Raw genomic sequence first — 22,528 nt, forward strand, 5'->3', positions numbered from 1 at the left:
TCTCCGGTATAACGTGAGATTGCGGCGTCTACCCGTACGGCCTGTTAATGTCGCGATTAGTCTCATCGAAAAAGCTGCACATCTACGGCCAGGCGGTAGGCTTAAAAGTCTTGCGCAGACTACGACATTGTCACAGATCTCATCGGTTGCCATGCGGCTTCCGGGCGGCCTGGAACGCCGCGGATGACGCAGCATATCCCACCAAAAAATGCTAGCAAGCAATTGCATGGCAAATATCCCGACGTTTATTACAAGGGTCTCGTGGATCCAGTGCGATCCACGCCAAGCTGGCATCGCGAATCTTTTTGATATCGTCTGTTAATACATACTGGTCATGCGGACATCGACAGGTCAATATGGGTAATGGCACACATTCGACTCCTTATGCACATTCCAACCCTTCTTACAATGGCCTCCACCGTCGAGACGGCTCAAAACCTAATCGGCTTTTTGTCTGAACGACATGGCGATCTTGCCCTACCGTTGGAGGTTCAAAGCCTGCGGAGTGAGGGTACACTGGTCTTCACGCTAGCAAAATACGCTTGCGAGGATTCAAAAGTCTAGGCCAGGCCAGAATGCGTCTTAGCCAATTGATCAGCAATGAATGGAGGACCAGCTTACGCGCCGACGCGTCGGTTCAGGCTTCCTGAAATTGGCGCGCGCATCCACAAAACAGACTTGCAGCCATTGTCAACCAAGTGAACCAACAATGTCGAATCGCATTCCGCCGTTGTCAAAGTGCATTTTCTTCCATTGGTGCCGTCAGAGTACCTACCGGGCCTTTCTGCGAACTACATGTCAAGGCCAACGGCGTTGTACCGTGCATAGACGTTGCCCATGCACGCCTCATCAGAATGACTTCATCTACCGAATTCCCTGGCAACACTACTCTTCCCAATCCGTCCCAGGTTTCCGACGCCTCGAATAGATTGCTACGTTCTCCATTCCCCCACCCGTGGTGCTCTTGATGGCGCCTTGGTCTTGTCCAGGTTCCAGGTGCGCTAAATGGCCGTTGCAGAGAGAAACCCCGCCGACGACCCGTTTCAGTGGGACGGTTCAGGAACGGTATCCTGGCCCCCTCTTGGCCTTTCCACTGCTTGACGGATGTGGCAGGGCTGGCTGGAGACAAGCTGGATGCTTTTTGTCCGCATCTCTCTGCCGCTGCTGTCGATCGCTACCGGTGTTAGTTTCTGTACAGCATTCACGGAACGCGGCTGGCGCTCGAGATACACGCGGATCGAGTTGACGTTGCAGGGGCTCATTTGGGATTACCAAGCCTACGGTACGGACACTCTGCACTGCAACTTGCGCCGGCCCCATTTGGCTCTTACACCAATGCTTGGTATAACCAAAGCAGCAGCATATCGAAGCACTTTAATGGGCGTGACGTAGGCCGAAATATTGGCAGCAGAGCCGCGTCTTCTGCCGGCCCCATGGCACCATATTCCCCGTTCTCATGCGCACCGATACACAGTTGATCAAGTTGGCCTGACATGTCTCCCGACTATGCTAATTGTCGTCGACTCTAGAAGCTTCTCACATTCACAGCTCCCCGTAAATCGCATCTGCAACAGCGCGTCGTACGTCCAGTGCCATCCATGGCATGCGAAACCCGCTGATATCCAAGCAAGACAATGCGCCAGGCATGTCAAGCCCGATAGCGAGACTCGCATTCCAAATACCCTGGGTCACGTCAACCCACACTTTTGCATTTATCTTAGCTACTGCTACTCTATTGAGCTTGCGGAGCAAGGTCTAGCTTTAACCTCGTGCCGCAGTTGTGTTCGGATCCAGCCCGTCCCGTTCGCGGGCACGACACAACTTGAAACTCGACGTCCCATGTCGCCTGAAACGGGGCAGAGAACGGCACCATCACCAATGGAAGGCCAGGAAAACGCACTCATTCTTTGCGATTTCGAGTGCTTTCAGAGTTCCAAATAGGAAGGAGAAGAACCCTGGCCCGTCCCTGGTTGATGATCTTCAAGTCAGGGTTGCCTCACATCGGGATGCCCTGGCCAGAAAGTGAGACCTGTCAGCCCCAATCGCGGGGTGACTGAGAGAAACGGAAGTGCAGTACCAGATTCTTGAGCATCAAATACGTAGCGTTGACCCTGAACGCCCGACGAGAATGGCTTATTAGGCCAAGGATCGAATGCTCTGTTGAGACGACGGGCGATCACTTGCAGTGACGATGTCTCTAGTCTGCTTCTACTATCACGAGTCGTCAGCTGCGCCAACAGTATCAGAGTGAACGGACAGACTCAGTAGAACAAGCTGTATCCAGCCAATGGACGCCAATTGTGCTCTCAACAGTGCCTTGAAAAAGCAATTTCGGAAAGACAGGCTACACCTCTTCACCACCCATACTCACACCTCGAAATCAGGCCGAAACAACCACAGAAAGACAGCCGGCATGCAAAGTCCCGTTCACACCATTCCGTAGCGCCGATCTTCCGCCGCCGACTCGCGGGCTCTAGGAAGGACATCAAGTGCCACTGCCGTTCGATGGTCGACTCTTGGTAGCGAACGGTTGACTTGGCGTAAGGGGAAGGGATCTCTCGCATGGCCTTGGTCCACGATGCAACGCCAGAACACCAGGACGCGTCCTCCTCGGCCCTTGCAGAAGGCGCCCTTCTTTTAGTCTTTGTCGGCCTTCCTCGGAGTGGCAAACCGTGGCGGCCCTTCCCGCGGGACACTACTGTCCCCGGTCAATCAGGTATCTTGGACTCGGATTCGGCACACGGCACGCGGTCTTGCGGGCCAATGGATTGTACGGACCAACAGTCTGCCCGTCCAGAAATAGCATACGCAGTCCCCTTCGACGACCAAGCATAGTATAAGGTAGCTGGGGTTACAGAATGCTCTCGGAACCCTGCTCTCAGTTTAAGAGATCACACCTGTTCGAGTGGCTTCACGGAGCATTGCATTTTCAAGAGGCCCGGTATGCGACATGAGAACTGCCGTCGATGTGGAGTATCAATCGGCTGCCTTTCGCTTGCCGTATCCCGAACAGGATTCGTCGTGATTTATACGCGTGTACGAGCATCCAGTGAAGAGGATCTGTCGCCTTCTCAACGAGGATCTAAGCCAGCTCGGCCATGCTGGTGATACTTGTCGATTTCTAGTGACGTCTTCCGCAAGCCTGGCCTCTATCATAACAAGCAAGAGATTGCAAGTTCTCTTCTCCACCATGAACACAGAGCAGTACCGCGAGACATGTAAAGTTGTCTTACACCACCAATAGGACCTTCTTCGGCGCTCTACTCTTGGGCTTGAAGCTTCACCGAAACTCAATCCAAAGTATCCTTTAGCAAACACCCCTATCACCTTGTTGTTTCCATTCGGCCCCCTCTCCCTAGCTTGAAAGCTTGCTCAGACGATGCTATAGCTTCTTAACCTTTCACCCTTTTGGTTTCCCATGCAGCTAATACCATCCATCACTCCCTCAATGTGCCTGACCATCTAAGCCCGGGATGAATGGCGTGGTGAGATGGGTGGACAGACGCCCGGGACCCCGTGCGGGTTGTGCGTGCGTCTGCAAGTGCACGGCCGGGGGATGTCATGCCGCGCGAGGGGATTTCTGCTTCGAGCTGTTGTTTTCTTTGAACCGACGACAAGCCGCAGGGAGAAAACCCAACATCTGAGGGCGGAAAGCTCGAAAGATTGAGAGACGAGGGCAGAGTTTGGCCTCATGATTGTGTGGATTTCCAATATCTTACTGCTGCTGCTATCGTGAGCTTACACCAGGAGCTCCAGCACGGCTCTCCCTTAGACCATCTCCAATGAACGTCTGTTCCCTTTCTCCCTTTTAGACCGGGAATGAGATGCCCGTGGTTCGCCTGAACCTATGCCCGGTTCGGATGAGTTTATCCCGTCTGCAGCTAGTTGTACTTGGAGATGTCTATGCGAGAGTCGCTGGGGTGTAGGCCATATCTGTGGAGGAACTCGGTGGAGGTGGAAGTGGGCAGGCAGGTCAGTAGGTAGGTAGATTAGTAGGCAGGTAGGTAAGTAGGTTGGTAGGGTAGGTAGGCTATCTTCCTCGGCCCTGATCGGGCAGTTGGTAATGTGCGGGCATGCTGGAGATTGAGGTCAAGGTTGAAGTTGAGCCTTGTACGTCTTTCCGGCGTCACGGTCCCGTAATGCTTGGTGGAACTTTTACTAGAATGTGACCTTGTTAGTCTTTCCTTCGTGACCTAGGATATGACACGGGGGTGGTGGTGCATCGTTTCCTGACATCGCGGTCTCAATGTCCTAACCAGAGGGAAATTCATGAGTACTCTTTACGGTCTTGACTATGGTACAAACCACCCCTTCAGAAGTGGCTTTCTCTGATCCGTTTCCTTCTAGTCACCCGTATTACGTCCATCCAACAAAGAGGACAATATTTAGGATCAAGCCTGCTCTCCTCATCTTCTACGAAGATCATACCTGCAGTATAGGTAGTACGTGACTCCTTTCCTCCTCAGCCCCCCGGTTTTGCAAATCTTGTCAAGGTAGAGGTGAGTGGTGACGAGGACGTCCTGCAGATCTTTCCAGTATACAAATCTACAGCGCCAGGACCTGTTCATCTGCTCATTATAAGGCAATAGACAACCCAGCAAGAACCACAAGTGTTTCTGAAACCCGCCAGATACTGGTTCGGCGGCGATGAACGTTGTCCAGGTGGTCTCGACGAGACCTTGGCCGATGTGTATGGAACCCGAGGCCGCGAGATGTCAAGTCTTCTTCCAGCACGGGGGCCTGTTGGGAAATGGATCGCGTATTTGTGGCGCCGACTGTTCATGGATGAGTGAGATCCATCAACTCTGCTTTCGCTGCAGCTATACCCTATACAGCCAATGGTAGGAAAGCACCGAGGACAAGATTGGGATTGCCATCAAGACGTATGAGAACCGCCGTTGAAGCCATCAAGAACGAAAAATAAGGACCATCTTGCACGTCATAGAGGAAAAGTAGCAAATGTATGGATTCCAAAAGGTCTGTAGACCGGACTGCTACCAGGCTACATAAGGCAGCCTGCAACATTTCCATTAAAGCTGAGTGACGTATATGCAAACGTCCAGAACAAACTCCAGTCGCCATCTAGCCGTCATGGAGACAGATCCCATGTATTTTCCGCTCAAACGCCATCCTGTTGCCTCTGCTAAAGCAGGGCGAACGGGTATCATGCCTATAAAGCCCCCAGAGCCCAAGACCAGCACCAAGCCGGTAGTATCGGTCATCATCAGCGGCGGAGCCACTGTTGCGCATGCATCGCACCCCTCATCCAGCGCTGTCTTCGAGAAACAACCGAAGATGTCCCCGCTGCGTGGAGCTGTGCGTAAGCGTCAATGCCATCAGAAGGGGGGCGGGCAGCGAGGTAGGAATCGATAATTCGTAAGCTCGTAACCAAGAACTGGTATTAGACGTCTTCGAAGGGCGCAAGTGATGCAAGGTAAAACGACACGCCAATGTTGTGAAACTGTCGGTAGGAAAACAAGAGAAGAAAGAGGAAACGAGGAGGAACGAGTCCACAGATCGAAGCCTGTGGACTTTGAAATGAGAACCGGAGGGAGGAGTGGAAGCAAGACCTCGCGAATGGCTTTGGGGTCGGCGGTAGGGGTGGTTAGAAGTTGTGTAGAGCAATTTGTGATGAGAACAGAGATGACGAGGAATTCATATCTGTCCTTTGATGTCAACTTTGCGGAAAGCCTCGCTTCTGGCGGAGTCGAAGAGGGCTCCGGCTTTGCCGGTCAAGAGAGCAATAGACTCTTGTCGTTCCTCGAGCAGATGCTGACCATTGTAGTCGACAATGAATTGAGCCGCATCAACGTCGGACTCGAAGCCGAGTTCCTCAGTGATGAACCGTAACTTTACGTCTGGCTTGTATCTATGTCCAAGTTAGTAAGGTGATGCCATACTGTGGATAGGGATTTGGACTTACGCTTTGCAAATGTTGCACAGAGCGGCTAGACGCTCACGAACGACGAACATGTCCATGAGGTACGCACCCATGTTGGGGGTGTCCAGGTAAAGCTGGAAGAACTTGTGGTAGTTGCCCAAGGCAAGAGCGGACCGCACCTGGAGCGCATGCTTGATGGGTCGCTCCTCCTTCTCTGCTGTGGTTAGATCTGCCAAGGCATCATTCAGGCCGGTACGGTTGGCAGTGTGAATAAAGTACAAAATGCGATAGGCCTTGAACTCGATGGGGTTTCCTTTCAGTCCCTTTGCGTACAGAGTACGCAGCTGGGTTTGGCACTGATTATACTCACCAAGGTCCCCCTTCTCCAACGCAATTCGAGCGTGGAGTTCGTAAACGGTGACTGTAAAGTCGTTCTTGATCCGCTGCACTGTCAGATCTTGCCGCATAGATTTCAGCTGGTCGCAGATGTAAGAGTAGTTGCCCTCCTTCTTCCACTTCTTCTTCAGGAGATCCATCGTCTTGTGAAGGACGCGCTCGGGCCGAACCATGGAGGCCACGGGAGGTGCGGTCAGACGCAAGTAGCGCTTCTCCAGAGTCTCGCTGGTGCCGACGACGGGTCCATCAGAGGGCGGAGGGCTGGGCGATCGGTACGAGGATTTGTAGCCGCCATCGAAGCGGCGTTGACGTTTCTCCAACTGCTTCTGGAACTTACTTGACTTGGGCAGTGGCTCATCGAGGTTGGCGCGTTTGTCGGGGGAGGCGAAGGTGATTCGGTCTTCCAGTGCGTTGGATCGGTTGCTGTTAGTAGTACGCCAAGGCACGGCAGAAGACTTTTCATCCGGGGTAAAATCAGACGACTTTCTCTTGGGGTTGGCAGACATTGAACCATCATATCGCGATGCAAATGGAGATGAGACGTTCATAGCGGAGTTGAGCTGGGACTGGCGCTCGTTTCGGATCAGATCGGAGGGAAAGGGCATCTTCTCCCAGTCGGTTGACTCGAGAGTGCCGTTCTCCATGTGCTGGGAAATGGTCTCCTTCAACTTGGCTTCAATCTCGGGGCGTGGCACGGAGGGGTCCATGTTGTGAGGCAGGAAAGACCGTTGGACGTAATCGCGGACGGAGGGTGGCCATTCAACCTTTCGTGGAGCCGGGGCTGGAGCAACAGGAGCAGCTTGGTCGAAGGGAGCAGCCAAGGGAGGCGGCGAAGTACTGTAGGCAGGTGCAGCGGGTGGGGGAGGATACTGGCCGAAGCTTTGTCGAGCCTGGACTGCGGTGTATGCTGGATCTAGGAAATCAGGGTCAGTAAATCAGATCAGAACACAGTCAGTCTGAGAGGAGGAAAAACTCACTGGGAGGGTAAGCATAGTTGGCGGGAGGTGCTCCGTAGGCAACGCCTGGAGGCGGTGCCGGAGGCCAGCTAGTTGGCATCATTGTGAGGGCTGCGAGGATCGATCTTGAATATTTCTGGATCAGAAATTAGTCTTGATCGGTAAGAACAAGTATATCTATCGATCTTTCGTGGTTGAGTCGACCGAGAAAGGCGTGGAAATGTCGAAGAGTCAAAGACGCGGTGGTGGTGGAAGGGGGGGGAAAGGATGAAGTGAGGTCGGGAAGAAGCCGTGAAAGGTGAGGGCGGTAACAAAATGACGGTGGCCCGTGTGCGGGATTTCAGGTAATAATAGTGGAGATCCGAGCCAAACAGTGCCCTTGTGCCTTGTGGCCAGAAACTTTGGTTGTCACTGGCACAGGCATGACAGGGCGCCACCTCAGTGATTACCTAATGCATCATGCCTAGGTGCACCACTGCACCCTGATGCACACCGCTAGCAACAAAAAGGGACTATCGCTATAGTGGGTCGGCGACATCCCACCTTCAATGTCCAGTTCCCCCTCCACTCGACCGGTGCTTCTCCATGGGGCAGTTGTGTTGCGAGAGAGATAAACTGACGCCTGGCATAGAAGCTGTTGGTTGAGTTTCTTCAGCCCCAACAACATTCTACTGAAATTGGTTCAGTGTTTCAAAACCTGTGGAGTTCTTCTCTTCTACCCTCGAATCATGCGCAACCCTTGAAATAGCTGCGAATCCGGCTTCCGATCCACTCCTCGAACCAGCCCGAGACTGTCCCTGACGTATGCGACAAACCGCGGCAAACAGCCCATGCCATACTTCAACACCTCCCAACCAAACCCTAGTTTTGCGCGAGCTTCAATATTCTCAGTACGCTCGTGAGTAATATGACGGATGTTTCTAAAACACATCGACCTCACGACCGCTCTCCGGCCTTCCTACCTACCGGATGAAGTCTTGTTGTTCGTCCAGGACAATGTTGGGCTTTATGAAGGGTAAGTACGATGGCTCTGAACCTATTCCGCTCTTCTCGTCATGATCTAGTACACTAACAAGAGATGCTCTTCCTCCAGAAAGTTCAAATTACCTCAACAGCAAAACGGCCAGGTGTACTTGACATCCCACCGAATCTGCTACGTCGACAAGGACGAGCCGCGCAAGCACTCCGTTGCCCTAGATCTGAAAGACATTGATCGATATGAGTTCTACGCGGGGTTCCTGAAATCTTCTGCGAAGATCACCCTGATTCCCAAGCCAATAAAACGCTCGTCGCTTCAGACTAGAGCGTCTGCGATATCTACACCTGGGAGAAATGGCGCGGGGTCACCAGCTCGAGCCGATGGTCCCTACCGACCGCCACCCGAACCAGCAAGCGCAGCAACCTGGGTTTGCACCATCTGCAGCTTCTCCAACCCGGTCCCTTCAAACTTTGACCCAACGACGGCAAACATACATACCCCGCTGCCACCATGTCTTGCTTGCGGCATCAAGCCGACGTTGGCGCACGTTCTGAAGGCTTCTATATCGAATGCGACCAGCCGTGCCCCGCCGGCCACCCCTTCGAGCCCAACAGTCAGCTCGCCCCTCGCGATGCGCCCTCGGTCGACCTCCAACAGGCCCGACGACAACGCGGGGCCTCCGCCTCCCTGGCCAGCGGCCTCGAACATCAACGGCGGCGTCCCACCGAAGCCATCAGATCCAAGCGCGACGTTCCAATGCCCTCGATGCACGTTCTCAAATCACCCGTCCCTGCTGTCATGCGAGATGTGCGGGGCGCCCCTAATATCGCAAGACCTGCCCCAGGCAGTCGTTACCCAGGCGCAGACGCAAAGGACAGAGTCTCCAGGCCCAGTCCTCACAACGTCCTCTCCCGGTCAGGATACCGCCGAGAACATTAAAATCTCCTTCCGCGGAGGCGGAGAGAAGATATTCTACGAGCGACTCAAGGGCGCGTTGACGCAGCGTAAGTGGCTTCTGCAGGGCGCGCCGCCCGTACCCAAGAGCAATCGCACGATAGACGACAACGGCGCCCTCGTACGCGCGCCCGCGGCGGTCCCTGGGCGTCCCAAGGGCGTGGGCATCGCGGGTCTGGAGCAGCGCGGGCTCGACATGCGCAAGAACAACGAGGTGATGATTGGCAGCGCGTTCGAGGATCTGGATGCCCTAATGGCCTCTGCCAAAGAGATTGTGGCCCTCGCGGAGAGGTTTGCGCGACAGAACGGCGGGACGGGCGCCGAGGCCAACGCTCTGCTAGCCGAATCGGCGAGCCAGCTCGGTCTCGTGACGACCAAGGATATTGTAGGCGGGAGCAGCTCCGAGACGCTGTACCTGTCCGAGTTGTCGAGGAATCTGGCAGAGTTCCTCACAGACGACGCGCGAGGTGTTTTGAAAAAGGCGGGCGGGATCATCAACTTGGTAGACCTGTGGGCCATGTTCAACCGCGCCCGGGGCGGCGTCGAGCTCGTGAGCCCCATGGATTTCGAAAAGGCCTCACAGATGTGGGAGTCACTCAAACTGCCCGTCCGGCTGCGAAAGTTCAAGAGCGGTGTGCTGGTCGTACAGAGTAGCGATCGCACCGACGAGACCACGATCAAGGCGCTGGTGTCCTGGCTGGACGACTTGCACGAGTTCCCGCCGGACAAGGAGCTGGCGTGGGACTGGCGACAGTTTGGCCGCGGGGTGACGGCGCGGGATGCGGCGGAGCGGTTCGGCTGGAGCATCGGCGTGGCGGAGGAGGAGCTGGAGATGGCTGAAGAAAGGGGCGTGGTCTGTCGAGAGGACGGCATCGAGGGGCTCAAGTTTTGGAAGAATTACATTGACGTTGGCGATGCTAAGCACCGCCGGCGCAGGAAGCATCGCGAAGAGGACGAGGTCATGAAGGCGCTTAGAGAGAGTGGGTTGATGTGACATTGCGGAAAGCTAGCTGTTTTGTGTGACACTGAACCTTGGATATATATATATCTATCTCCGTGCTAGGTTCGACCTGGCTGGCGCGATTTGCAGACGATTAGAGCGCGCATTACTATTCTACAAGTGTGTCTTTGTGTGTGTGTGTGTGTGTGTGTGTGTGTGTGTGTGTGTGTGTGCTTTGGGGGTTTCTCCCGGTCTGTCGTCTCTATGTAAGATGCCCAGTTTCCTTGAACCCGGCGGTCTGGGTTTGGTACCGCCTCCCAATGTCTTGAACCCATCTAATGCCAAAGGAAAAGCCCGGAAACGCCGCCCCATGTGAACCATTGCTAAAGAGAGAGGTTCTCAGTAAACATAGAAACAAGTCATCTGGTCACCCGTCAGGTAGCTCTTGATCGGGAAAACCACGTTCCAAAGGAGGTAAAAGGGGACACAGGCTCATGTACTCGGATCCTTTCACTTCTCCGCTCTGTCCATGAGACTCAACCTCACCTTGCGGTTCACGACACCGCCAACACCATACGCCGGGATGATACGGCAGATTCTCGCCATGGTGCTGATACCCCAGTTCTTAGCCACGGACTGCCACCGGTTCTGCCACGACACAGGGGTAGCAGCGGCGTTGGGCCGGTTATACACGTCCAACCCGAGCAAGTGCAGCGGCGTGCTGGCGAGCTGCACCATGGCCGGCGCGGCGAACTGCACGACGGTCAACCCGCTCACCTTCTTCCTCATCTCCTCGCCCATCCGCTCGTTCAGCCAGGGGCCCAGCCTCGGCGGGACGTTGAAGCTCGCGAAGATGGTCATGCAGTCGCGCAGCGTGAAGAGCGCGTACGTGAGCATCGGTACGGGGCGGGGCGTGGCGCCGGGGGGACCGAACATGCGCGCAAAGACTTGGTCTTTGTACATGCAGATGCCGATGTTTGCCGTGCTCGAGGCGGCGAATTTGGCGGTGCCCGAGGTGACGGACGAGGCTGGCGTGTTGTGGATGGTGGAGGCGGCGGTGTCGAGGGTGTTTGCTGTGAGGTAGGTGCCGCCGTAGAGGGCGAAGATGAGGGCGAAGGGTTTGGAGAAGACGACGGCGTGGGGGCGGAGGAGGAGTTCTTTTAGGCAGGAGCGGACGCATTCGCCTAGGGGGCGGCGGCCGGAGGCGTTTTCCATGATGGAACTATTCAAGAGTCAGTTTCTGGAGCAAACTCCAAGGTGTAGGAGAGTTGGGAAGAGAGGGAAGAGGGCTGCTTACCGGTCAATGATGGAGACCAGGGGCGCGACCAAGGTGCCGGCGCACGCTGCGCTGAAGAAGTCGGTGCCGAGGCGGAAGCCCAGGTTCTTGGTGTTCCATTCTGACTTTGCCTCGCCCATTTTGGACTCCATGTCGACTTTTTGGGCCAGCGCCAGCGGACTTGGGGGTTTGATCTTGAGCTCTGGGGTGACGGGTGCGGATGCGGCAGCGGCGGCGGCAAGCCCTTGTGGTCTTGAGTCTCGTTCCGCCATGCGAGCGTAGCTGTGTGTGTATGTGTGTTGGAGCTTCGGAGGAGTTGGAGGTTGAAGCTCTCACGATGCTTCGGTTGGGTTTCCTGGTAATCGATTTCGCAGGCGGCGGGGGGTGGCAGCGATTGCGCTGTACCGGGTGGTTTCCCGACGTTCGGTTTGCGACGGGTGATGTCAATAGACTGGTTCGGGGTTGGAGGAGGTGACGTATCGGCGTGGGTGACGTCGCGAAGGTCGGAGTTTTGGGGAAGCTAAGGAAGCTCTCTCCAAGGACGGGACGACACACACGAATGGGATGAAAGAGGTTCCTTTTTGGGGGAGTTGACCTCAAGAGGAAGGATGAGGCGGGGGAAAAACCAAAGGTAATGGGGAAAGTGGTCTACTAGAAGATGGGAGAGAGAGAGAACAAGGGAAGACCAGGACGAAAAAGGACAAGAGCTATGGTAATGGCAGAGCTACACTATGGACACAAATCCCATGGGCAGTGAAGAGAGTAGAAACCAGACCAGCCCGGGACGCAGCTTTTTTTGCGACCTTGGTGCCGGGCACGACGCGCCCAATTATGGCCGTCTCGAGGAGCCCAGAGTCAGGCAAGCGACCCCCGGGACGGGACCGTAGTCCGTGGCAGAAAGGAAAAAATAGCAGAGCCCTGGGCTCGTAGAGTCCCATGAGATAAAATAAAGTGGACTACCGCAAGGTGTTCCGTATCACATCCATGGTGCTACGGATGAGGGTGGACGAATGGTTGCTCGAAAATTTCAGCTTACTGGAGACCGAAGTCGGAGATAGTCGGTACGATGGGGCCCGAGGAATGTCCACAGGTATCTACATCTACTTCGTACCTTTACCTTAGCTAAGAGTCAAGTAATTGTAAAGTGCAGGGAGACAATGTTTTGACATTTGAAGATAAGGTACTTTGCCTTGGGCAATTAAGCAAGACATGCCATACAGATCTCCGGCTCGTTATCAGTTCGTGTGACGGTTCTTCCAGGAGTTTCTGTAGAGTCTACTCCGTGGATTGAACGGACATGGCATTTTTCTTTAATGTCTCCATCGCAGGAACCCATCCCGAGCCACTGTAAATAATGGGGGTCTTTTGGGGGGTTGGCGCACTTTTGGAGAGCTGGGGCCCTGGGGGACGTGAGTCGGACTCGGGAAGCATGGGACGGGACCAGTAAACACCAAGGGAGACGCTCGTTTTGGTGATTGGTGGGGGTCACACGGGGTCACTCGCTTGGTGGAGGCTCCTGTTGATGGGGACCAGTGCCTCCAAGTGATTTGACCAACTGAACGGTCCACGGATACCGTCCGCGTTGGCTGAGTCCTGAGTCCTGACATATGAACATGTGGGCAGCCCAGAAATCGCATGATGGCATGACTTTGAGTGTCGAAAGTGTTTGTTCGCTTCGGACATGCACCTAAAATGACCAAACGAGAGAAGACGCCCGCCTAGAGGCATCTCCAAGAGTGGGTCCCCTCGTCGGCTACTCTCCCGTTGGCCGTCCGGTTTCCTTCCGGGGGAGCGACACTGACCCACCCAACCTCGGGGCTCTAGGATTGGATGATTGGGTTCACGCTACGTACCCGACCCGACCGGTGGGTCCTAGGACTTGTGAGAGTACGTTCCGCGGCTTAGCTAAGCTTTCACCCAAGAAGCCGGGGGGCCGCGTGGTTGGAGTACGTACCCATTTCTGTACCTTTCCTTTCCTCTTGGCGGATGTCTCTCCAGCATGAAATGCTCCGGGGCTCAGAGGCCGTTCAATCCGAATCAACAAGCTTGAAGACGCTACAAAAAGACATGGGAGGAAGCACGGCAATCCTCTGAAGATACCCAAGATCGATTTCACACAGAATTGCGTGCTTGCTTACCTACGACCCTCTTCACCTAACTCTACCTTAGGTATACGAATGCAGATACGTTAGGCCAAACAGGCACCAGCATGGGCAACACAGCGCACATCCCATGCCATCCAATTCGTCCCTAGGTCTACTTCCAGAGCCGGCTAAGATATTCGCCGTCTCCAAAACCGCCCCGAGGCCCAAGCAGGAAGGTAAGAGGAAGGTAAGCAATCGGACAAATTCAAGGGAACTTTGGAAGCTTAACGTGTCGACCTACAAGGGCTGTCGCGTCCCCGGAGACAGCATGCGTCACCCTCATTCGTACGTCTGGTCAAACCGCTGCCTTTTTCAACCGCGTCTGATCCTCTCGCAGCAAAGTGTCAGCATCATAGCTTTTTTCAATTGACTTCATCTCACCGTATTGAGGCCATCGCGTTGCATTTCGTCCCCCAATTGTGAATACCATCTACATTCCAAATTCACAACCGTCAATCGGTCCAACATGCGCGTGACAAAGGAATTCACCCCCGAGGTGCTCCTGAGCGCACCCCGCCGCGGCCCCGCCGTCCCGAGCCCGGACGGCAAGCTCATCCTCTACACCCAGTCCACCCACAGCTTCGACGACAACAAGACCCTCAAGGAGGTCCGCCTCATGCACGTCGAGTCCGGCGCCTCCGATCAGCTCACCGACGACGACAAGGTCCACGACGCCCTCTGGCTGCCCGGCACAGCGAGCGACATCGTCTACCTGAAGTCTGGCGACAAGGGCACCACCCAGATCTGGATCGCCAACGGCGCCGAGCCGGCCAAGGAGCACTACGTCGCTGCAGAGTACGACGCGCCCATCAGCGCCCTCAAGGTCAAGGCGCTGGGTGATGGGAGTGTCGGGTTCGTCGTTGCTGGGCTGGTCGGGCCCGATGGGTCTCTGTTCAATGACAAGACCGAGGAGAAGAGATCCACGGGGCGCATCTTTGACGATTACCACATGAGGCGTGTAAGTTGGGAGAAAGGGTTTGGCGGGCGCAAAACGGTGACATGTTTCGTGACTAATATCGTGTTAGTGGAACGAATTGATCAAACCTCACAAATACGCCCTCTGGTACTCGACTCTCGTCAACGCGCACGGCAAATGGGGCGTCGCAGGCGAGCTCCAAAACGCCATCAAGGGCAGCCGTCTCGAGGCGCCGTCGGGCATGTACGACGTCAGCGACCCGACGGACGCATTCGACGTCAGTGAGAAAGGCATCACCTTCATCGCAGAGGACGCCGGGCTGAAGCCGGAGGACGCGGGCGCCTCTCACGTCTACTACGTCCCGCTCACATCCTTCTCGGCCGCCGCGAGTGCCAAGCCGAGGCCGCTTGTCATGGGCATATCGGAGGCCAAGGCGTATTACTCCAACGTGAGGTTTTCGCCCGACGGCTCCAAGATTGCGTTTTTGCACGAGCCGCTCGAAAACCCCGCGGACGCGAGGCTGTATATGGGACACACTGCGTCCTTTGGCGCTTATGATGTGCACAAGATGATCTTTGGCAAGGGCCCGAATCTGCCGCCCAAGGGCTTTGAGTTCGCAGGCAGCTCTGACGCCATCTTTTTGCAGACGGAAGACTGCGGACGGGTGAAGCTGTCGCACGTGGAGCTCCGTCACGGTGCCGAAGCGACGACGCTGACGTCGAGCGGCGTCGTCTCGGCTTTCTATCCTCTCAAGGAGGGCAGCTATGATAAAGTCCTAGTGACGAGTAATAGCTTCCTTGACAGCAGTCTGTGGCAGATTATCGATGTCTCTTTGAACACGGCACCAAAGATTGTGTCGTCGGCTACGAAACACGGCGCAAAGTACGGGTTGTCTCACAGCATGGTCTCTGAGTTTTGGTACGAGGGCGAAGACGACAACATTGTGCACTCCTTCATCATCAAGCCGGCCAACTTTGACAAGACCAAGAAGTATCCCTGGATTCTCTTACCTCACGGCGGGCCGGAATCATCTTGGACGGATTCATGGTCAACAAGGGTTAGTCACACAATTTCTCTCTCATACCAACCCCCGACTAACACCTACCACCAGTGGAACATGGCCCTCTGGGCCCAACAAGGCTACGTCCTCATCGCGCCCAACATCGCAGGTAGCACCGGCTACGGCGTCGACTTCACAGCCCGCATCTACCGCTCCTGGGGCGGCGCCCCCTTCCAAGACCTCGTCCGCCTCATGGACCACCTGCAACAAGTCCCCTACCTCGACCAGGACCGCGCCGTCGTCGCGGGCGCCTCGTACGGCGGGTACATGATCTCCTGGATGAACGGCCACGACCTGATCCGCCGCTTCGCCTGCTCCGTCTGGCACGACGGCATTTTCAGTCTGCCCGTGTTCATGCTGCAGAGCGACGTCGTCGACGGCGGGCCCGATTTCGGCGGCCCGCCGTTTTTGTGGGATAATGCCGAGGAGATGGAGCGGTGGAACCCGGCGCGGCCGGAGCTGTTGCGGAATTGGAGGCACGCGCCGCCGACGTTGATCATTCACAGCGAGAAGGATTATAGGTGTCCTATCACGGAGGGGATCGCTGCGTATAATACGCTCATGTGCCAGGGCGTCAAGACGAGGTTCTTGACGTTTGATGATGAGTGCCATTGGGTGCTGAACCCGGAGAACTCGATGGTTTGGCACAAGACTGTTTTTGACTGGATGGCGAGGTTTACAGGGGAGAACAGGGTTTGAAAGGGTGTTTCTGAGACGGAGATGGAGTCTACATACGATGAAGTTATACGGCGAGAGACAGTTAGCAACAATGAATGGACCAACATGACAAAGTACCAAGATGTCAGGTGAGATGGACGCTTTCTCTCATCCGAAAATATCTCCATCTAAGTCGACGCTTCGATGCTGAAGTTGGAAGTGCAGCTGGTGATCGGGCACATATACCCCCGAGACCCCCAACCAAGCCATCGGGACTTCAAATCGCCGCATCAGAGGTCAAAAGTGGATCTCACGGGGGACTTTAAACCTCCGTCTCCTTCCACCAATTAACCGGACATTTCAGCAGTACTACGGTAGCCCGTTCATCCACTCGGCTCCGGACGGTGCTACCCCGAGCTCAGTCTCGACGCCGTAACCCAATCGGTTGACGTGAAGCTCCTCAAAATGTGGAGAGTTAGCTTGCCCCGGAAGGTGACCCCGATTCCCCCGGTCTTCAGCCGGACCGTGTAAGAGGGAACATCGTAGCTTTGCGAGTTTTATATATAACAGTGCGCAAGTCACGTCGTTCAACTGCCTAGTTTCACGATGTCTCAGTGATCTTGTTTGCAGGCGTGGCATATCAGACTGAAAGGGTTTACTACATCTTACATGATAGAAACCTTTGAGTCGCAACATCCAAGATGGCATCCCTCATCTGGTATGAGCTCAGCAAAGGCTGGACGTTCAAACAGCAAGATGACGCCTCGGAGGAGGCATGGCTCGCTGTGCCTAGTATTCCCAGCCAAGTCCATGTCGCTCTGCTGGCAAACAAGAAGTAAATTCGCCCCCTCGCCTCGTACACTTACAGCCAGAAACAAGACGAACCTGACATCCCAAACACAGAATCCCAGACCCCTTCCTGGACATGAACGAACTCGCCGTCCAATGGGTCGCAGAAAAAACCTGGGTCTACCGCCTCGCCTTCCCAACACCGCCAGACTTCACCACACCCGCAGCAGAAGCAGAAGCAGAGGTACCAGGCACCACGGTAGTAACAGACCTCGTCTTCGAAGGTCTAGACACCTTCGCAACCGTCACCCTCAACGGCACGCAAATCCTCACCTCGGACAACATGTTCCTCTCCCACCGCGTAAACGTCACGCAGCACCTCAAGACAGACGGTGACCGCACCAACCTCTTGGAAATCGTCTTCGACTCGGCTCTCCTCCGCGGGAGACAGCTCGTCGAGGACCACGCCAACGAGCACAGGTTCATCGCCCGGCAGACGGAGCAGGGCCGCATCCCCGTCCGGAAAGCGCAGTATCACTGGGGCTGGGACTGGGGTCCGATCCTCGTTACCGCGGGGATCTGGAAGCCTGTGTACTTGGAGCGGTATGTTGCGCGGATCGATGATGTTTGGGTCAAGAGCGAGGTGAGTCCGGATTTGGGGAGCGTGTCGGGGCAGGTTATTGTCAAGACCCAGGGGTCCGGCGCGGAGGAGGTCGCGGTGGTGTTTAGCCTCGGAGACGAGGTTGTTTTGGAGAAGCGTATGGTTGTTGCGGAGGACGGGACGGCAAAGGCAGACTTTCAGCTTGAGCAGCCGAAGCTGTGGTATCCTCTCAACAACGGCCCGCAGACACTCTACACAATCACGACGACCCTCCACCACCACGCATCAGACGTCTCGGAGCGAGAGCAACCACTAGCAATGCACACCCAAAGAACGGGCTTCCGCCGCGCGCAACTTATCCAAGAACCCGACGCCCTCGGCAAATCCTTCTACTTCCGCGTCAACAACACCGACGTCTTCGCCGGCGGCTCGTGCTGGATCCCGGCAGACAGCTTCCACGCCTCTATCCCGCCCTCGCGGTACCGCGCCTGGGCCGCGCAGCTCGTCGCCTCGAACCAGAATATGTTGAGGATATGGGGCGGCGGCGTCTACGAGTCTTCCGCGCTAATGGAGGCGTGCGACGAGCTGGGGGTGCTGGTCTGGCACGATTTCTGCTTCGCGTGCGGGAGTTACCCGACGTACCCTAGCTTCCTGGCCAGCGTCGAGGCGGAGGCGCGGCAGAACCTGGCGAGGTTGAGGCGGCATCCGAGTATTGTGATATGGGCGGGGAATAACGAGGATTATCAGGTGCAGGAGAGATATAAGCTCGAGTACCGGTTCGAGGAGGATAAGGACCCGGAGTCGTGGTTGAAGTCCGGGTTTCCAGCGAGGTATCTGTATGAGTATTTGTTGCCCAAGATTGTGGAGGAGGAGAGTCCGCATACGGTGTATCATCCGAGTAGTCCGTGGGGTGATGGGAAGCCTACGGCTGATCCGACTGTTGGGGATATTCATCAGTGGAATAGTAAGTTTTCTTTAACCCCTTTCCTGGACCACGTAGGCTAACACAATCAGTCTGGCACGGCGCAATGAACAAATACCAGGAATCTCACCTCCTAACAGGCCGCTTCGTCTCCGAGTTCGGCATGGAAGGCTACCCGCACCTCACCACCACGACCGCAATGCTCACCTCACCCGCCCAGCGCCGCCCGGGCTCCATGGCCCTCGACTTCCGCAACAAAGCCTACGACCACGAGCGGCGGATGATGACGTACGTTGTCGAGAACTTCCGCGTGAGCTACGACCTCGAATGGTTCACCTACCTCACGCAGCTAATGCAGGCCGAGACCATGACCTTTGCGTATAAAGCCTGGCGGCGGGATTGGGGTACGCCCGGAAAGAGGGGGTGCGGCGGCGCGCTGGTGTGGCAGCTGAATGATTGCTGGCCGACGGTGAGCTGGGCGATTGTGGACTACTGGCTCGTGAGGAAGCCTGCTTTTTATGCGATTGGGAGGGCGTTGAGGGGGGTTGATGTCGGTGTTGGGAGGAGGGTTGACGAGTGGACCAAGTGTCATGCTGATCCGACGCTCGCTGCGAGGGGCACGGAGTTTGACGTGTGGATTGCGAGTGCGAAGACTGACGCTGTTGCTGGGGAGCTCGTGGTGAGGTTCATTTCTATCGAGACGGGTGAGGAGGTTAGAGACAGGATTGAGAAGAAGGTTGTTGCGGAGGGGAACGCCACGACGGAGGTTGTTGAGAAGCATAAGGTCGAGGCCTTGAAGGAGAACTTTGGGGACGCGAGTGTGCCGTTTCATCTGGAGGAGGATGACCCGTTTGTCATCCATGCAACGCTGTTTGTTGATGGGAAGGCTGTGGCGGAGGATACGGCGTGGCCGCAGCCGTTGAAGTATATCGACTTTTCGGACCGCAAGGTGCGTGTGGAGGTGAGGGATGGGAGGCTGGTTGTCTCTGCAGAGAGGCCAGTCAAGGGGTTTATCATTCAGGAAGAGCGCTGGATGAAGCTGAGTGATAATGGGTTCGATGTGGTGCCGGGTGAGGAAAGGGTTGTGTGTGTTGATGATTACGATGTGCAGAAGGTGCGGTGGACGTATTTGGGCGCACCCGAGGCGTCTTTGGGGTTGTCTGCATAGACACTGGCATAGTTACGATAGTTCGAGATGATCACTAAGATATATGAAAGGAGTTTTGAAGAGGGGAACTGTGTTCAAATTTGGGCATTTTGTCATAACTCATTACGGGCGTACAATTACAACTACTCGAGACAATCTGAATTAATCATCAATCTTCCCGAAAGCGCCATTGACTAGATAATGTCTCCTCCGAATCCTCCACCAAACCCTCCCCCGAACCCGCCGGAGCCTCCAAAGGGGTTCCCGCGTCCCCCGCCGTGTCTGGGCATGCCACCCGGACCAAGGGGGTCCCATCTGGCACCCGGCGGCGCTTGGGGGTCGTAGCCGCCACCTCCCTGAGCACCCGGCCCTCCGAAAAGGGGGTCATCAAATGTGGGATGCATTCCACCGCCGCCTCCAGGTCGGGGGAGTCCGCCGCCACCGATGAAAGATGCTCTCAGCGGGTCGTTAGGACCAAGACCAGGGGGGTTGAGGTCGTCGTGGCCGATGTTGTAGGGTGATCGACCGGGAACCCCCAGTGGGCGAGGGGGTCTGTTGATTTCATACTCGTCTTCAAACCCAGGCGGTGGGAAGTCTCCGGCAGGAATGGGTCGTCTAGGAGGCTGGGCGAGAGGATCATTGATGGGGTATGGGCGCGCGGGATCAGGCAGGTCACCGGGTGCTGGCCGTCCAGGACGACCGGCCTGGGCACGGCCTTCTCTCTGTGCGTTCTCCGCTGCGTCCCTGTCATCGGGAGACTCTTCATAGCCTTCAACTTGCAGCTTGGGAATGAGCTTTTGGATAATCTCCGTCTTGAATTGATCAATCAGCTTGGTAACGGCAGACTCTGATGCAAAAGCTTCCTTGAGCTTCTCGATTAGATCGCTCCTGTCCTCGGAGCCGTCCTTGGTGAGTGTGATGCGCAAAGGCAGCTTTGCGTTGTTGATGACGTCCTTCGTCGTGATTTCAAATCTGTGGATAACATCGTGGCCGACGGCGAGCCCGCTGATTTCGACTTTGCCGCCAACTTTGCTAATCCGAATAATGGACGTCATGGACGACTGCTTGTGGGCGTAAACAAAGCGGAGAGAGCCATAGCCGGCGTTCCATGATGCTGGTAGACGCGGGGCGAGGCTTTGGACTTCTTCTTCTGCGGTGGGTGTTAACTGGGGTCCTGGAGCACAGTTATCGAAGACAGTAGCCATACCTATCCTCTTCTCCTCGTCGAATCCCAGAAGACGGAACTTGAGGGACGCCATGCAGGCATGCGTAAGAAGGGCAGGGAGCTCATAGCCGCTGCTAATGTCGGAGGTGGTGTCGCCTTTGGGGTGGGTAGGCAGGGCTTCTGCCATTTGTTGCAGTACAGACTGCGAGGTGAGTGGATTCGCCATGGCGGGGATGTGCTGATGCGGGGTTGATTCCTGAGTTCTACGTCTTTGTGTTTGTAAATGGTGAGGTTCGAAGAGAGGTCTGGGAGATGCTTCAACGCTTATGTAGACTGTGAATGGGGCTTAGACGGTGTTGGGCTTCGTTGTTTGGTGTTGGGTTGGGCTTTACAGACGGATGCTGAGCGATTGACAAAGTGTAGAAACGTCCCGGGGACAGGAGGGAGCTAAGCCCAAGCTTTGGGTCGCAGCTGGGGGCTGGAGGGGTTCGCAGAGTGGCGTCAGAGACTCGCTGCCTTCAGCCCTACAAGTGGATAGCCCCGCACCGTTGCAACCAATCGTCGGCGGCCTCCCTGCTGCCTGGATTTGCAAGGCAAAACCACGTGCAATCTACAATCATGTGACATGGCGTGGAGGTCGCATCGTTCCCCGTCGCGTGGCCCTCATCACCACCGCGACTCTTCCCTTTCTCTGCGCCCCTACCAATTCACGGTGATCCGTACACATGAGACCGAGCTTCCATATCGCTCTACCATTAGAGAAATATTCGTCTAGCGGGAAAGCGTGATCCTGCTTGATCGATTCACCAGAAGCCATGTCTTCCAGTTCAAGACCACCAGATTCGGCTTCAGCACCACCAGTGGCCATCCCGCGACCGCAAGCAAACACCATCCTGACTTCGTTTACAACATTTCTCACGCTCACGATACATACGATATTGTACTACAGGCGTCTTTACCCGCAACAGACCTTTCTCATGACCAAAGCCCACAACCTGCCAGTACCCCAATCCCGCCATCCAGCCCTCTGCGAATGGATCAACTCGGCCCTAGCTGCCATACAGGACCAGCTTGCACTTGGTGCCGTCTCAAAAGTCTGTGTTGTCATCCATGCCGCAGAGACAATGGCTGTCGTCGAGAGATGGGTCTTTGACGTCACCAACTTCCCGGTCTGGGCTACAGGCAAGGGCAAGGAGAAGCTCGGCCAGGCGCAGAGATTTCAGCGACGTGAGGAAGACGACGATGACGGCTCGGTAAACTGGGTTGATGTGAACGAGGCCTATAGAGGAGCCCTCAGGCGTCTGGCCTATGCTGCCGAGATGAAGGGGCCATTGCCAGAGGGATGTACCTTTACCATGGCTGTTGAGCTCCGGGACGAGGCACCCGCGCCAATAGGGGTAGGCATTATATCTCCTAATTCTCGTCAGCTTCATGTGGACTGACATCTGAATCAGCATCCTCAACCTTGGATTCCTTCCGAACCCGCGCTTCAGCCTGCCTCAAAGACGAACCCTGTACCAGGCCCAAGTATCGGAGGCGCCTCTACTACACCACTTCGTTCCGTCGAAGCCGGTCCACTCTTCTTCGAGTGTTGGATTGAAGAAAGCAGACCTCCAACTTCGCCACCTTCTACTCAAGATTCTTACTTTTCATGAGGATAATGCTCACTTCACGTTCTTTCCCGATGCCGTGCCCAGTGAAAGTCAACATCAATGCAGTAACACTGGATCAAGGGTATCAAGTTT

General features: G+C 55.6%; 7 protein-coding genes across 7 annotated transcripts; 4 read left to right on the forward strand and 3 right to left on the reverse strand.

Annotated features, from left to right (window-relative positions):
* Positions 1-4,681: 4,681 nt before the first annotated feature.
* HER10_EVM0007186 (GANP/Nin1/mts3/eIF-3 p25 family protein) lies at positions 4,682-7,574 on the reverse strand. The gene is made up of 3 exons (XM_035476750.1): positions 7,255-7,574; positions 5,924-7,190; positions 4,682-5,869 (listed from the first exon to the last, which is right to left on the reverse strand). The coding sequence occupies exons 1-3, from the start codon at positions 7,334-7,336 to the stop codon at positions 5,656-5,658; spliced, it is 1,563 nt and encodes a 520-aa protein (XP_035331579.1). The 5' UTR covers positions 7,337-7,574; the 3' UTR covers positions 4,682-5,655.
* A 573-nt stretch (positions 7,575-8,147) lies between these two features.
* HER10_EVM0004193 (EAP30/Vps36 family protein) lies at positions 8,148-10,160 on the forward strand (the record flags this gene model as incomplete). Its single annotated transcript, XM_035473845.1, has 2 exons — positions 8,148-8,248; positions 8,327-10,160. The coding sequence occupies 2 exons, from the start codon at positions 8,148-8,150 to the stop codon at positions 10,158-10,160; spliced, it is 1,935 nt and encodes a 644-aa protein (XP_035331399.1).
* A 135-nt stretch (positions 10,161-10,295) lies between these two features.
* Positions 10,296-12,345, reverse strand: HER10_EVM0001702 (uncharacterized protein). Its single transcript, XM_035471442.1, has 2 exons — positions 11,404-12,345; positions 10,296-11,328 (listed from the first exon to the last, which is right to left on the reverse strand). Exons 1-2 carry the CDS (start codon positions 11,652-11,654, stop codon positions 10,617-10,619), a joined length of 963 nt encoding a protein of 320 aa, XP_035331228.1. The 5' UTR covers positions 11,655-12,345; the 3' UTR covers positions 10,296-10,616.
* A 1,052-nt stretch (positions 12,346-13,397) lies between these two features.
* Positions 13,398-16,308, forward strand: HER10_EVM0002751 (prolyl oligopeptidase). Its single transcript, XM_035482908.1, has 3 exons — positions 13,398-14,484; positions 14,552-15,499; positions 15,554-16,308. The coding sequence occupies exons 1-3, from the start codon at positions 13,993-13,995 to the stop codon at positions 16,199-16,201; spliced, it is 2,088 nt and encodes a 695-aa protein (XP_035331300.1). The 5' UTR covers positions 13,398-13,992; the 3' UTR covers positions 16,202-16,308.
* A 552-nt stretch (positions 16,309-16,860) lies between these two features.
* HER10_EVM0010278 (glycosyl hydrolase family 2) lies at positions 16,861-19,639 on the forward strand (the record flags this gene model as incomplete). The annotated part of the gene is made up of 3 exons (XM_035479743.1): positions 16,861-16,994; positions 17,063-18,513; positions 18,564-19,639. The coding sequence occupies 3 exons, from the start codon at positions 16,861-16,863 to the stop codon at positions 19,637-19,639; spliced, it is 2,661 nt and encodes an 886-aa protein (XP_035331773.1).
* Positions 19,640-19,721: 82 nt separating this feature from the next.
* HER10_EVM0006575 (PI31 proteasome regulator) lies at positions 19,722-21,187 on the reverse strand. The gene is made up of 2 exons (XM_035476158.1): positions 20,826-21,187; positions 19,722-20,768 (listed from the first exon to the last, which is right to left on the reverse strand). Exons 1-2 carry the CDS (start codon positions 21,007-21,009, stop codon positions 19,813-19,815), a joined length of 1,140 nt encoding a protein of 379 aa, XP_035331540.1. The 5' UTR covers positions 21,010-21,187; the 3' UTR covers positions 19,722-19,812.
* A 261-nt stretch (positions 21,188-21,448) lies between these two features.
* Positions 21,449-22,438, forward strand: HER10_EVM0012491 (HORMA domain-containing protein; the record flags this gene model as incomplete). Its single annotated transcript, XM_035481885.1, has 2 exons — positions 21,449-22,180; positions 22,238-22,438. The coding sequence occupies exons 1-2, from the start codon at positions 21,599-21,601 to the stop codon at positions 22,436-22,438; spliced, it is 783 nt and encodes a 260-aa protein (XP_035331935.1). The 5' UTR covers positions 21,449-21,598.
* Between the last annotated feature and the right edge of the window lie 90 nt (positions 22,439-22,528).

The sequence above is a fragment of the Colletotrichum scovillei genome, assembly GCF_011075155.1.
Source record: "Colletotrichum scovillei strain TJNH1 chromosome Unknown Contig00007, whole genome shotgun sequence".
NCBI classification, from domain to species: domain Eukaryota; kingdom Fungi; phylum Ascomycota; class Sordariomycetes; order Glomerellales; family Glomerellaceae; genus Colletotrichum; species Colletotrichum scovillei.

Bases quoted from the DNA above. Each gene is read 5' to 3' on its own strand.
- HER10_EVM0007186 (XM_035476750.1), bottom strand. From the start codon at position 7,336: ATGATGCCAACTAGCTGGCCTCCGGCACCGCCTCCAGGCGTTGCCTAC. The intron at 7,191-7,254 runs GTGAGTTTTTCC...CTGATTTCCTAG, and splicing joins CAACTATGCTTACCCTCCCA to ATCCAGCATACACCGCAGTC. The intron at 5,870-5,923 runs GTAAGTCCAAAT...ACTTGGACATAG, and splicing joins CTGTGCAACATTTGCAAAGC to ATACAAGCCAGACGTAAAGT.
- HER10_EVM0001702 (XM_035471442.1), bottom strand. From the start codon at position 11,654: ATGGCGGAACGAGACTCAAGACCACAAGGGCTTGCCGCCGCCGCTGCC. The intron at 11,329-11,403 runs GTAAGCAGCCCT...ACTCTTGAATAG, and splicing joins CTGGTCTCCATCATTGACCG to TTCCATCATGGAAAACGCCT.
- HER10_EVM0002751 (XM_035482908.1), top strand. From the start codon at position 13,993: ATGCGCGTGACAAAGGAATTCACCCCCGAGGTGCTCCTGAGCGCACCC. The intron at 14,485-14,551 runs GTAAGTTGGGAG...ATATCGTGTTAG, and splicing joins ACGATTACCACATGAGGCGT to TGGAACGAATTGATCAAACC. The intron at 15,500-15,553 runs GTTAGTCACACA...ACCTACCACCAG, and splicing joins CGGATTCATGGTCAACAAGG to TGGAACATGGCCCTCTGGGC.
- HER10_EVM0006575 (XM_035476158.1), bottom strand. From the start codon at position 21,009: ATGGCGAATCCACTCACCTCGCAGTCTGTACTGCAACAAATGGCAGAA. The intron at 20,769-20,825 runs GTATGGCTACTG...CACCCACCGCAG, and splicing joins CGACGAGGAGAAGAGGATAG to AAGAAGAAGTCCAAAGCCTC.